The sequence below is a fragment of the Austrofundulus limnaeus genome, unplaced genomic scaffold, assembly GCF_001266775.1.
Source record: "Austrofundulus limnaeus strain Quisiro unplaced genomic scaffold, Austrofundulus_limnaeus-1.0 Scaffold115, whole genome shotgun sequence".
Classification (NCBI taxonomy): domain Eukaryota; kingdom Metazoa; phylum Chordata; class Actinopteri; order Cyprinodontiformes; family Rivulidae; genus Austrofundulus; species Austrofundulus limnaeus.
In genome coordinates, this window is record NW_013952517.1 from 1313404 (window position 1) to 1325422 (window position 12019).

The following is a 12019-nucleotide window of genomic DNA, read 5'->3' on the forward strand; positions in this document are numbered from 1 at the left end:
CTACTATGAGCAAAATTATAGCTAATATGAGCAAAACTACAGCTAATATGAGGAAAACTGTAGCTAATATAAGCAAATCAGTAGATAATTCAGTAAAACTGTAGTTACTATGAGCAAACTTATAACTAATATGAGCAAACTTGTAGCTAATATGAGCAAAACTATAGCTAATATGAGGAAAAATTAGCTAATATGAGCAAATCAGTAGATAACTGAGTAAAACTGTAGCTACTATGAGCAAAATTATAGCTAATATGAACAAAACTGTAGCTGATAAGAGAAAATGGTAGCCAATGTGAGCTAAACTGTAACCAATGGGAGAAAAAACAGAAGCTAATAAAAACAAAACTGTAGCTAAAGTGAGAAAAAAATGTAGCTAATATGAGCAAAACTCTAGGAGCGCAAAACATTGAGTAATGAGAAAGCTGCAGCTATTTTGATAAAACTGTAACTATTATGAGAAAAACAAAAGCTAATAAAAACTAAACTGTAGCTCATGTGAGGGAAAAAACATTGCTAATATGATAAAATAGTAGCTATTATGAGAAAAACTGTCGCCAACATGAACAAAACCACAGCTTAAATGAGCAAAATGGTAGCTAATATGAGCAAAAGTCTAGGTAATATGTGCAAAACTGTAGCTACAATTAGCAAAATCTGATGTCAGCATTAGCACAACTTAATACAGAGGCTTCTGTTTGTCTCATACCTTTTTCTGCAGCACATTGACTTTGCGTTCCTTGACGTCCAGCATGTCTTTAAGATCAGTGATCTCTCCTTGCTGAGTGCTTTTCTCCTCCGTCAGCTCAGATATCTGCTGGCTCTTTTTCGACAGAAGAGACTCCTTCTCCTCCAGGCGAAGACGTAAGGCATCCACCTGAGCACACGGAGGCGTCGGCTCGTAAAAGCAAACCTTCAGAAATGAAAGGCGGAGTGAAAGCTGCGTGGCCCAGAGGTTTTACCTCGGTCTGCAGGATGGCAGCTCTCTGTTCCTTGGCAGTGAGTGACTCCTTGAGGACGTCGACGTGTTGTTTGCTGTCAGAAAACTGATTGTTCAGAGTGTCCAGTTTGGTTCTGAGAGCCAGCAGCTCGCTGTCTTTACGACTCAGCTCCTGCTTTGCCTGTTCCATCTGAGCAACACACAAAAAGGTATGTTAAAACAGGCACAGAGAAATGTGAAACACCCTCTAGTTTAACTGTAAAATCTACAACAAATTAGAATATAAATGCTGCTTTGGGCTGYATGTTAAATTTTCAACTATAATGAACTATAACTAATAACTTTTAATTAATATGAACGAAGCACTGGGCCTCATGCAAGAACCGTTCGTAAGCACAGATTTGTTCAAGTTGTGCGTACGAGTGATTTAGGAGAACTTTTGGCATTCACCAATTTTTTCGTATTCTAAGATTTTCTTCAGATACGAACAAAATTCACGAGTGGTCCAGACCTGTCGTATATTTTACGAGCAGTCAGTCTGCTGTTATCCAGACGGGTTTTCTTCACTAATAACTTTATATTTCGTTAGTTTGAAGATATTTTGAGTTGAAAATAAATTACACTCCATAATTATGTTGACAATAAGTTATTCTGCTTGAATTTATAATTTTAAATGTAATAATTTAGACTAACAATATAAATTGGTTAGATTAAATTAAATTGGCTATTAATGCTGTTGTATAACAATACAATATTAATATGAAGATCTCAAACTAAAAGCCAACTTAAATTATGCATTAATTGAAGTTTGGAGACATTTTAAAATACTTTTTTTCATAAACGTATCTGACACCACTTGGGATGGCGAGGTGGGAAAGATGGCCGGGGGGGCTGCGGTGCGAGACTGCTCTTCTTCTGAATAAATGAAAACTATGTAACACGAGTGTTTACACTTAAATTAAAAATATTTGACCAAAGGAAAATCGGAGCAGGACTAGAGAGATGAATATGATTTAGATTTTTTTTTTCTGCGACTGTATGACCCACAGGAGACACGGCATTAACAGCAGTCGTCATTTCATTCCTTTAATTCCACAGCTGACGCTGCTAAAAATGACAGATTTTCTTTTCTGGATCTCTGCGAGCAGGACTTCAATCTCTGAACTCATAAAGTTCTTCTTTTTACTTTGCGATGTCATTTATGAATGGACACTTCCTGGTATGTGGCAGGAAACGTAGCCTTATTTGGTGTTTTTGGGAGGGTAGATTATGCTAATCTCCTCTCCCCGTGCATGTGCACCTGATACGCATTCAYCAGTTTACGCTCCTCRTTTACACACTTTTCCTGAAGATAGAAGAGTTTGTTGAATCTGATGTGGCATGTTTGTACGAACCCTTCATGTGAACAAAAGTAAGAGAAACTTAGGATAAGAATACAAACATGTTCTTGCATGAGGCCCATTGACTTTCTTTTAAAGTTTATCACCTGAAAGRCAAAGAAACGCAAGAAAAATATGGAATTTTGCCAGTTTTATTTACATAAAACATCACTAAAGGTTCAAGGGTCTATTCTTTTATTGACTGCAATTAAATAAATGTTAGGTAAAGACACCTATCAAACRAGCACCATCTTCTTTAGAAGGATGCAACTCGTCTGAATTAGGGGAACCTGAAAAGAATAGACCCAAACCAAACCAGTGGAACATCTGGAGCAAAACCCAACAGCAAACTGGTCTATGCCACTAATTCAAACTCGTGCAGGAAGAAGAAAAAAAAGCAGGTTAGAAACATCTGGATCCTGTTTAAATTCTGAACCACTCAGGTCGCAGAAGCAACTTCAAATCCACTGCGTGATGTTTATATATGATTGTTGTTTGTTTAGGCTGAAGATGTGTGAATAAACTAAAACATAAGTAAGCTAACAGTGCCGGTGTATTTTACAGAGACAATAAATAGCTCTAAGACTATAAAAAACAAACATTTAATTTCTTAGTTTGTGCAAAAGTTACTGCATCGACAGGAAGTGAATCAGTTTTAACCACTTGCAGCTGCTGTTGTGTGAACTGTGGACATCTGGGTGTTAAAGCGGCTTCAGTCCGTTAAAGAGAGAAGGACAGAAAGACAGGAGAGGACACGGAGGTGCGGCTCTTACTGCAGACACCTCCTTCTGCAGCTCATTGGCTCGTTGCCTTAGCTCCTCCTTCTCTGATTGGCTGAGAGTTAGCTCTTCTTTCAGCTGCTCAACCTGGTAGGAGAGGAGGCCGTCAGGGTGTTTAGCATTGGGCTGGCATACAGGCCTCGATTTAGGTTTGTTGTTGAAGTGAAAAAATACACGTGTTGAAAATAAAAAAGAATCGCGTCCAAATAAGCAAGTCGTGTTTTAAAGCTTTACTTTGCAACCGGATCCCTCGGTTTGTGGTGCTGACTAGAGTTTTTTTTTTATTTTTATGAAGCCAACTTAAATGTGTGTGTTGTGAATCACCTTGTTCTTCATGAACTTGGAGTGGGATCTGTAGACCTCCATCTGTTTGATCTCCTCCTCCCGCTCCTCGCTGCTCAGAGCGCCGTTAGATTTGAGCATCATCACCTCCTCCTCCAGCTCCCTCATGCCCCGCTCCATCGAGCTGATCTTTGCATCCTGGGCAGGAGGAAGGTAGAAACAGGAGCGATCAAAGCTTYTTGTTTCCTTCTTAGACACGTTAGATTAAAACTTTGATAAAGTTAAATAAAAGAAAGGTTAAAAACACGTTTACCTTCATTTCGATGACGGTCTGCAGAGCCTTGGTCTTCGTCGACTCCGGAGCTGCTTCGTACCTCCTGTGCAGCTCCTGGGAGACAAACACACCACGGTGGTCAGCAGGGGACAGAGAGGAGGACATGGCAGGGGGTCGGGAGGGATGGAGCAGAGGAGGAGAGGGTCGCGGGGCGGGAGAGGAGGAGAGAGGGGAGTGGCGGGAGGGTTGGATGGCCGGCGTGGGCCTCGGAGCGGGAGCGGGGAAGGACGAGGAGTGATGAAGAGGAGGATCGACCGAGGAGGTTAAAACGTAAGAGGGGAAGGGAGGGGGGCAGGACGAGAGGGGGACGACGGGATAGAGGGAGTGGCGTCTGGGAGGAGGTGAAGGAGCAGGAAAAGAGGGAGAGGAGGGCAGCGAGGGATGGCGTGGTGATGAAAACGAAGGAGAGGGCTGGAAAGGAGGAGATACGTGGAAAGACGGCGGGATGGGGGTGGGGGTGGAAACATGTTTCCCTCTCGTAGAAGAACTCGTTTTTAGCCTCCTTGGGTCAAGCCGGCCGTCCCACATCGTCCAAACAGCAACGAAGGAGTCAAATAATCAATCTGACAGCTGGAAATGATGCTTAGCTCACAAACTTTAAAGTCTACGAGTTCAATAACACAAAAAAGTCCAAAAATCTCCTATTTCTAATCGAAAAATCTTAAAACAATCAAGCAAAAAGTAGCCAGTTTTAGCCTCCAGATGAAACAAATAGCAGCTTCTCATAAAAAGCACTAATTTTTATCCCAAAAATGATTAAAAACACTAAAAAAAAAACTCTAATTAACCGAGCTGTGCACGATAAAACTGTCTGATAGCTTGCTACATCACATCCCCCGAGTCAAATGAAGGAGCAAACAGGAAGAGCACATAAAAAAGGAAAAGCATGAAGTGGAGGGGTGTAAGGAACGGAGAGAATGAAAAGAGGACAGAGCAGCGTATGCATCACTGCTTTTCTTTGGACACTTAAAGACAGACAAAGACGGCTAATGTAAAAAGTCAGGAGGCATAAAAAACCCACATAGAGAAAGGAAAGTAGGGTGCTGCTGGAGGAGCAGGCAGAAATAATCACACAGCTGGAATATTTCACCAAAAGACTTTACATTTTTCATGCCATGGATACAATTATCATTTCGGTTTTCAGTTATAGCTAACATTTACATTTGTTTAAGAATTCATATTATATCTCCACCTGTACACTGGTTCTGAATTATCAAGGATGTTGGAAAAAAAAAACCTAAATTTAACATTATTAATAATCAATTTGCAAATATTAAATGGAGATTTTGCCATCTACAAGCAGTTATTTGGTGGAATTGACTATTTGCAACTTTATATGAAAAGTTTACCTTTAAATTCAGTATTATAAGAAGTTTTCTAAGAACAGTGTTTATGTAGCTTGGTTAAGAAGGCAAGGGCCAGGCTGGTGTTATGTGAGTATGGAGAAGAGCTGTTCGATTTGGGCATTGAATTAATTTGACCACTAGGGGGAGGTATTGTATTTTAAAAAAACAACAGCTTTAAACCCACTAAGGCCTTGTGGGTCATTTTGACCTAAGGCCAGCAGGATGGTTTATAACAAGATCTACACATCAGAAAAGAAAAAATGTGAGACAAAAAAAGGAAACAAAAAGGAAACAAACTGCATTCCTGTTCTGCTTCTCTGGTTTYTGTGTTAAAATTACAGGAGTTTGTGCCAGAAGCAGAAAGGGATTTCACACCTGGCTTCACAGACACACCTGCACCTCAGCACGAGGACTGCGCTYGTTTCCTCTCGGACGGTCACACGTACCTCTCGAAGCTGAAGCATCTCTTTATCTTTCTGCTCCAGCAGGCCCTCCAGCTGGTGGATGGTCATCTCCGCGTCGGCCAGTCGCCTCGTTCGCTCGTGGTCCTCCTCCGCTGCCCGTGACGACAGGCCTTTGCTCTGCAGCATCTCCAGCAGCTTCTTTATTGACTCGTCCCTGGGGTGAGGACAGAACGGGGGGGTCATCCAGAGGTCGGGTGGGTTTTTTAACCCCCTCCTGCTGCTGCTTGTCTTTACCTGGCAGTTAACGTGTGTTTCTGCGTGTCTATCCTCAGCTCCATCTCTTCCACAGTCTTCCTCAGGAGGAAGAGCTCCTTGGCTTGCCGCTCGAACTCGCTGTGGAGGCGCAGGAAGTTCTCCTCTGTCATCTCCTGGGGAGGAAGGGGCTGGACTCCGAGGCGACCGGACTCGGAGTARTCGGACTGGAAGAGCTGGTTGAGATCGCGCTGGATTCTGAGCTCGTCCTGCAGAGCCTGGATGGTGCACTGAAGGTGCTGCAAGACGGAGAAGCAGTTAATGATTGGAAACGTGTGGATGTTCAGATGTTACTGAACAAAATAACAGGGTCATAAACTGTGCAACAAAACAAAATGACTTTTTAGAGTCCAAATAAACGGAAAGGCTGCATTAACCCCATATTTGTATCAGTGCCAAATATCTTGATTTTCCATCTTTTTAGCTGGACTCTGGCCTGATCCTAGAACATTCAGCAGGGATTATATCTCCCCGGTGACCTGTCAGCCTTTAGGGCTCACAAGGTTGAGCTGAGCTAAGCTGCAGAGAGAAAGAAAAAGCAGCTTGTTGTGATCATCTTATTGTCTGCTGTGTGTCAACACAACTCAGAGCTAAACCTAAACAAAAAAAATATCTGTTTATTCAAACCAGTTTGGATTTGAAAAACCTGGCTTAATTTGTTTTTGTATCAAGTTACGGCTAAGTTTTACACGAACAAGCTGCCTGGGTCTAATAACAGCCATAAAACTCTAATTACCAAGTAAAATCACAAATTACCGTGTCGAAAAGTGAACAACTGTATTTAGTTTGTAGGTTATTCAGTCTCAGGAGCCATGTTTCCAGAAAAGTGTGATGCAAATAATGAGCAAACTTTTAAAAAGTTGCAAAAAAGAAACGTGCATCAGGCAAGTTTCCATTTACTGGTTTGGAGTGAATCAACCAGGAAACTCAAAGAGTAATTTTGTCTGACGTTGACGTTACGCTTGGCTGTATCTCCTTTGTGCATCAACTCTTTTTCAGAAAATCTAAAAACCACCTCAAGCTACAAACRTTTTTTGCGAAACTTACATTTTTTTGTTTATTTTTTCAAATTTTGTCGCTTACTTCTATCTTTTTTAATGCAAYGTTTAAAAATGCACATAAAAAATGATAAAAACATGGCTACACACTTTGAATCAAACCAAAAAGAAGCACAGTTATTGTCAAATTTATTCATTTTTAAACTCATTTTGCAACTCATTGAAAAAAATAAATGGAACCAAACAGATGTTTTTAACCAAATTATGCTCCATTTACTTAAAGTAAATGTAATTAAATACATTACCTTTACTCAGTTCATTTGAGTGGAACCAGTTGACATACAGCGTGTAAAATAAGTATTGAGCACGTCAACATTTTTCTCAGTAAATATATTACTAGAGGTGCTAATGACATGAAATTTTCACCAGATGTCGGTAACAACCCAAGTGATCCATACATACAAAGAAATCAAACCATAAATGTCCAGAAATGAAGTTATTTGTAATAATGTGGAATGGCACAGGGAAAAAGTATTGAACACAATTACTGAAATTTATCTAATACTTTGTACAAAAGCCTTTGTTGTCAATGACAGCTTCAAGACGCCTCCTGTATGGAGAAACTAGTGGCATGCATTGCTCAGGTGTGATTTTGGCCCATTCTTCCACACAAACAGTCTTCAAATCTTGAAGGTTTCGTGGACCTCTTCTATGAACTCTGATCTTTAGTTCTTTCCATAGATTTTCTGTTGGATTCAGGTCAGGTGATTGGCTGGGCCATTCCAGCAGCTTTAGTTTCTTTCTCTGAAACCAACTGAGAGTTTCCTTGGCTTTGTGTTTGGGCTCATTGTCTTGCTGAAATGTCCAGCCACGTTTCATCTTCATCATCCTGGTAGATGGAAGCAGATTTTTATCAAGAATGTCTCTGTACATTTTTCCACTCATCCTTCCTTCAATTATTTGAAGTTTGCCAGTACCATATGCTGAAAAACAGCCCCACACCATGATGTTCCCACCTCCAAACTTCACTGTTGGTATGGTGTTTTTGGGCTGATGTGCAGTGCCATTTGACCTCCAAACATGATGTGTATTCTGGCATCCAAACAGTTCAATGTTGGTCTCATCTGACCAGACTATATTCTCCCAGTATTACACAGGCTTGTTTAAATGTTGTGCAGCAAACTTTAAAGGAGCTTCAACATGCTGTTTCTTCAGCAGTGGAGTCTTGCGTGGTGAGCGTGCATACAGGCCATGGTGGTTCAGTGCATTACTTATTGTTTTCTTTGAAACAATCGTACCTGCTAATTCCAGGTCTTTCTGAAGCTCTCCACAAGTGGTCCTTGGCTCTTGGACAACTCTTCTGATAATTCTTTTCACTCCTCTGTCAGAAATCTTGTGAGGAGCACCTGGTCGTGGTCGATTTATGGTGAAATAATGTTCTTTCCACTTCTGAATTATGGCCCCAACAGTGCTCACTGGAACCTTCAGAAGTTTAGACATTCTTCTCTAACCGATGCCATCATTATGCTTTGCAACAATAAGGTTGTGAAGGTCTTGAGAGAGCTCTTTACTTTTACCCATCATCAGATGGTTCTTGTGTGATACCTGGCCATCATTTGGGACTGAACCAGCTGATATTAACTTGCACTGACAAGGGGCAGGCTTGCTTTCTAATTACTGAGAGAGTTCAGCTGGTGTCTTGGCTTTCCATGCCTTTTTACACCTCCCTTTCTTCATGTGTTCAATACTTTTTCCCTGTGCCATTCCACATTATTACAAATAACTTCATTTCTGGACATTTATGGTTTGATTTCTTTGTATGTATGGATCACTTGGGTTGTTACCAACATCTGGTGAAAATTTCATGTCATTAGCACCTCTAGTAATATATTTACTGAGAAAAATGGTGACGTGTTCAATACTTATTTTACCCGCTGCAATTCTTTTAGTTAAATCAAATGAATTATGTGTTTTTTGAGTGTAGAAATTTTCTGCTGCTTCTAACTTCCTCTCAGAGATATTTCTACGTATCTCACAGCCCAGTTGTTGTCTCTCATTTATTGGCTAGTTTTGTTTTTCAGAAACATTCTTATTGCTTTTTGATTAAAAACTCTGCAGCGCAGAGGTCTTATCAGATAAAGCGCGATCTATACAAGAAAACTTTGTGACCACATGGTGTGAACAAAACAACAAATCCCACTYGGACCAATTCGTACTTTAAACCAAACGGATCCAGACTGAGACTCCCTGAGACAAACACATCATCCCTGTAGACGTGTCACAGATGTGTGCTGACAGGTAAGTATTGCAACCGTCAAGACCCAAAGAAGATGCGACACGACTAGTTCTGAGTCAAATACGGAGCAGCTTGTGAGCACGGCGGAACGGTGATGCCCTCTGACTCTTAAAATGCGTCACATGTAACCTGACCAGGAGCCAGGTCGTAGCCTCGTGATGGAGCGTTTCAACAGATAAAAATAAAACAGGTTGCAAAAGAGATAAGAGAAGAGCATGAATGAGAGCAGAGGYAAACACCGGATAAAGAAGAGAGAGAAATCAATAGGAAATGGTGGCAAGAGCTTATAAAAAGAAAAGGGCCGATGCCACTGCTTCCCTCTAGCTACTGAAGAGGAGGAGATTAAAGTGAAGAGATGGATGAGTGCAGAGGCAAAGAAAAGCAATTCCTAGATAGAAGGAAACACAAGAAAAAAGATAGAGATCACTAATGTACCATATGTCTAAAAAAACAGAAATTAGTTTTAAAACCATCCTTTCAGTTTCCTCTCATCCAGTTTGTTTACTCCCAAACTGACACGAAGGAAAGATTAATAACCGTTTCTTCTTCTGCCTTTGTTCTATCACAGAGAGTGAATTCGGTTGAGTTTGCTGACTCATACAACGGCTCACCCTCACACACTCGCATAGCTTGATAGCTGACATTTCTAGGCCTTGCCTCGACGAAGAGACAGAGAAACGGATAAAAAAATTCTCCTTTCTTTCGCTCGGATCTTCTTTTTCTAGTTTAACCCTCCGCCTCTAAACGCAAAGACTGACCCACCCACACAATGAAAACACACATTTAAAACTACTCAGAGAGGATGATTAGTTAGTTTGAATTCTTAAAGTAAGAATTTACTTATATTAACATTTAGGAAAGTTTTTCCATTTATTTTCTTAGATTTTATGCAATCAACATGTAAAAAACACAATAGGAGACTAATTGTAAAAGATGCATCATAAAAATAAAAGAACATAATTATGTTATGTAAAAAGAAAATGCATTTTCTGTCAAAAAATAATGTAAATATGAAATATGTAATGAAGCTGATGGATTTTATTGAGCTGAGCTGTAAGCTAAAAGCAACAAAATGCTACCAAAAAAGCTAAATGCTTACTAAAAGTTGCAAACAATAGCAGAAGACGTATGCTGAAGAGATTGTCTTTGTCATTTAATACGAAAAAAAAGAAACAAATAATACATTTTTGAACATTTCCCTCATGAATGCCGTCCGCCAACTAATCAAAACTGTTCAGTTGATCTTCAGTGTCAATATAAAGACACATTTTCTCTTTTCATGCTTCTTTTTATATTTAGCCTCGTGTCGTGTCACATTTGTCTGCCCTTGTCTTCATTTCACAATATAATAATGTATGTTGTATGGATTTTCTGCCACGCAGCACCTGCACTTATTACAGTTCTTTGTTTTGTTTAATCTGCTCGCTCCATAACTTTGACCATTTCCTCTGACACTTAATAAAAAATTGCTATTTCAAGCCACAGTTTGCAATATATGAAATGATACATTATTACAACCAAAGTAGGGTTTTCTTTAATATAAAAAAACACTTGAACACAAATGAGCTCATAAATGATAAAAATCATGTGCTTTTAATGTTCTTTTCAACATTAAAGTAATGAAATTCAAATAAAAATATGTAACTTTTGCACACAGCAGCTAAAGGTATGGTAAAGAAATGAATGGTCCCACACAAACACACAGTGGGCTTCTGCAAGAAGTGAAAACACTATGAGCAGCATTACACTCAGCTTCAGAGGCTACACAGGAAGAATTCAAAATGAGCACACACACGTTTACGCAACAGGAATGTGGAGCTGAGAAATGCCAGACCACGAGAGAGGAGGTGAAGGAAGGGGAATCTCACGAGAAGCAAATGGAAAATAAGACAGAGTGGGCGATAAGCACGATGAAGTGAGAAAAAGAGATAAAAAGGGTTTGTTTGTGTGTTTTCCTGAAACAGACGGAGCTGGTAACGAGACGGGACGAAGGTCGGAACACAAGCTTTGTTTCTCCTCTCAGTTTCCACCGARCCGTCATCTCTGACCCCGTTAGAGGCTTCCTGATTCCACAGGGTAGCAAGGAGCTCACCCACACAGATATGCAAACACAYACACAAGCCACACATCACAAGTTCATAGAAATGACTAACAACTCAAGCATCTGCTCATTTACAGATACAGGTTATTAAAATGTGAGTTTTTATCTGAATGGTTTTCCAGTTTCTAATTGTTTTTTTGAATGAAGTAAAGCACAACTAAGAGGAGAACACCTTATCAGGAATGTTTGGTCAATTTCTGCTATTAATAAATGGTGTCTAACAGGAAGTTAAGAGACTTTCTCTTATAATTCTGCAGCAGGAGTGAATTAAAGCTCCAGTAGGACAAAAAAARATTGTGATGCATTGTTCTATTGTTTAAGAACACCTACACAAATATGACAGAAAAGATATCAACAGCAACGTGCTGGTAGATGAAATTAAGTCAGACTGAGTGTGACACGCAGAAATCCAACGCTTACCAAATCTGATACAGCARATATAGCCTGAAACAAGTCAAACATTTTGCTAATATTTTACAATGATTCACCCACAATTCTGGACAATACTGTTGGAAAAAGTCTAATTTTATGAAAACAATTTTAAATCAAGAAGGAGAAACCTTGATTTAAGCTTGAACTGATGTCAGTAGACAAAGAAAACACTTACCGTATTTATTCATGTATAATACGATCTCATGTATAATACGACCCCCCTTTTTTCAGCTTAAAAAGCATAAAAAATTTAATCCTCAAACTACCTCCAATTTCATATAGACTTCAAGATTTTTCAGCCTTTGCAGTCTTTATACACTTCAGTAACATGATCATTGGACTGTTCATTTTATTTTAACAACATATGTACTAAAAGGTATTTTGACAACAAATATATATCAGCTGTAGCAGCATCA

General features: G+C 39.7%; 1 protein-coding gene across 10 annotated transcripts in view; it reads right to left on the bottom strand.

The window, feature by feature from the left end:
* LOC106521789 (ELKS/Rab6-interacting/CAST family member 1) overlaps positions 1-12019 on the bottom strand; it is a gene marked incomplete in the record, with an annotated part of 136158 nt that overhangs the window by 94777 nt on the left and 29362 nt on the right. For 6 of the 10 annotated variants that reach the window (XR_001310710.1, XR_001310711.1, XM_014014510.1 and 3 more), the window contains 7 exon segments: positions 710-877; positions 963-1130; positions 3093-3185; positions 3423-3578; positions 3694-3768; positions 5507-5678; positions 5759-6015. Coding sequence is in view for 7 of the 10 variants with exons in the window: in XM_014014510.1 (XP_013869964.1) it covers positions 710-877; positions 963-1130; positions 3093-3185; positions 3423-3578; positions 3694-3768; positions 5507-5678; positions 5759-6015 (1089 nt within the window). 10 annotated transcript variants of the gene reach the window in all.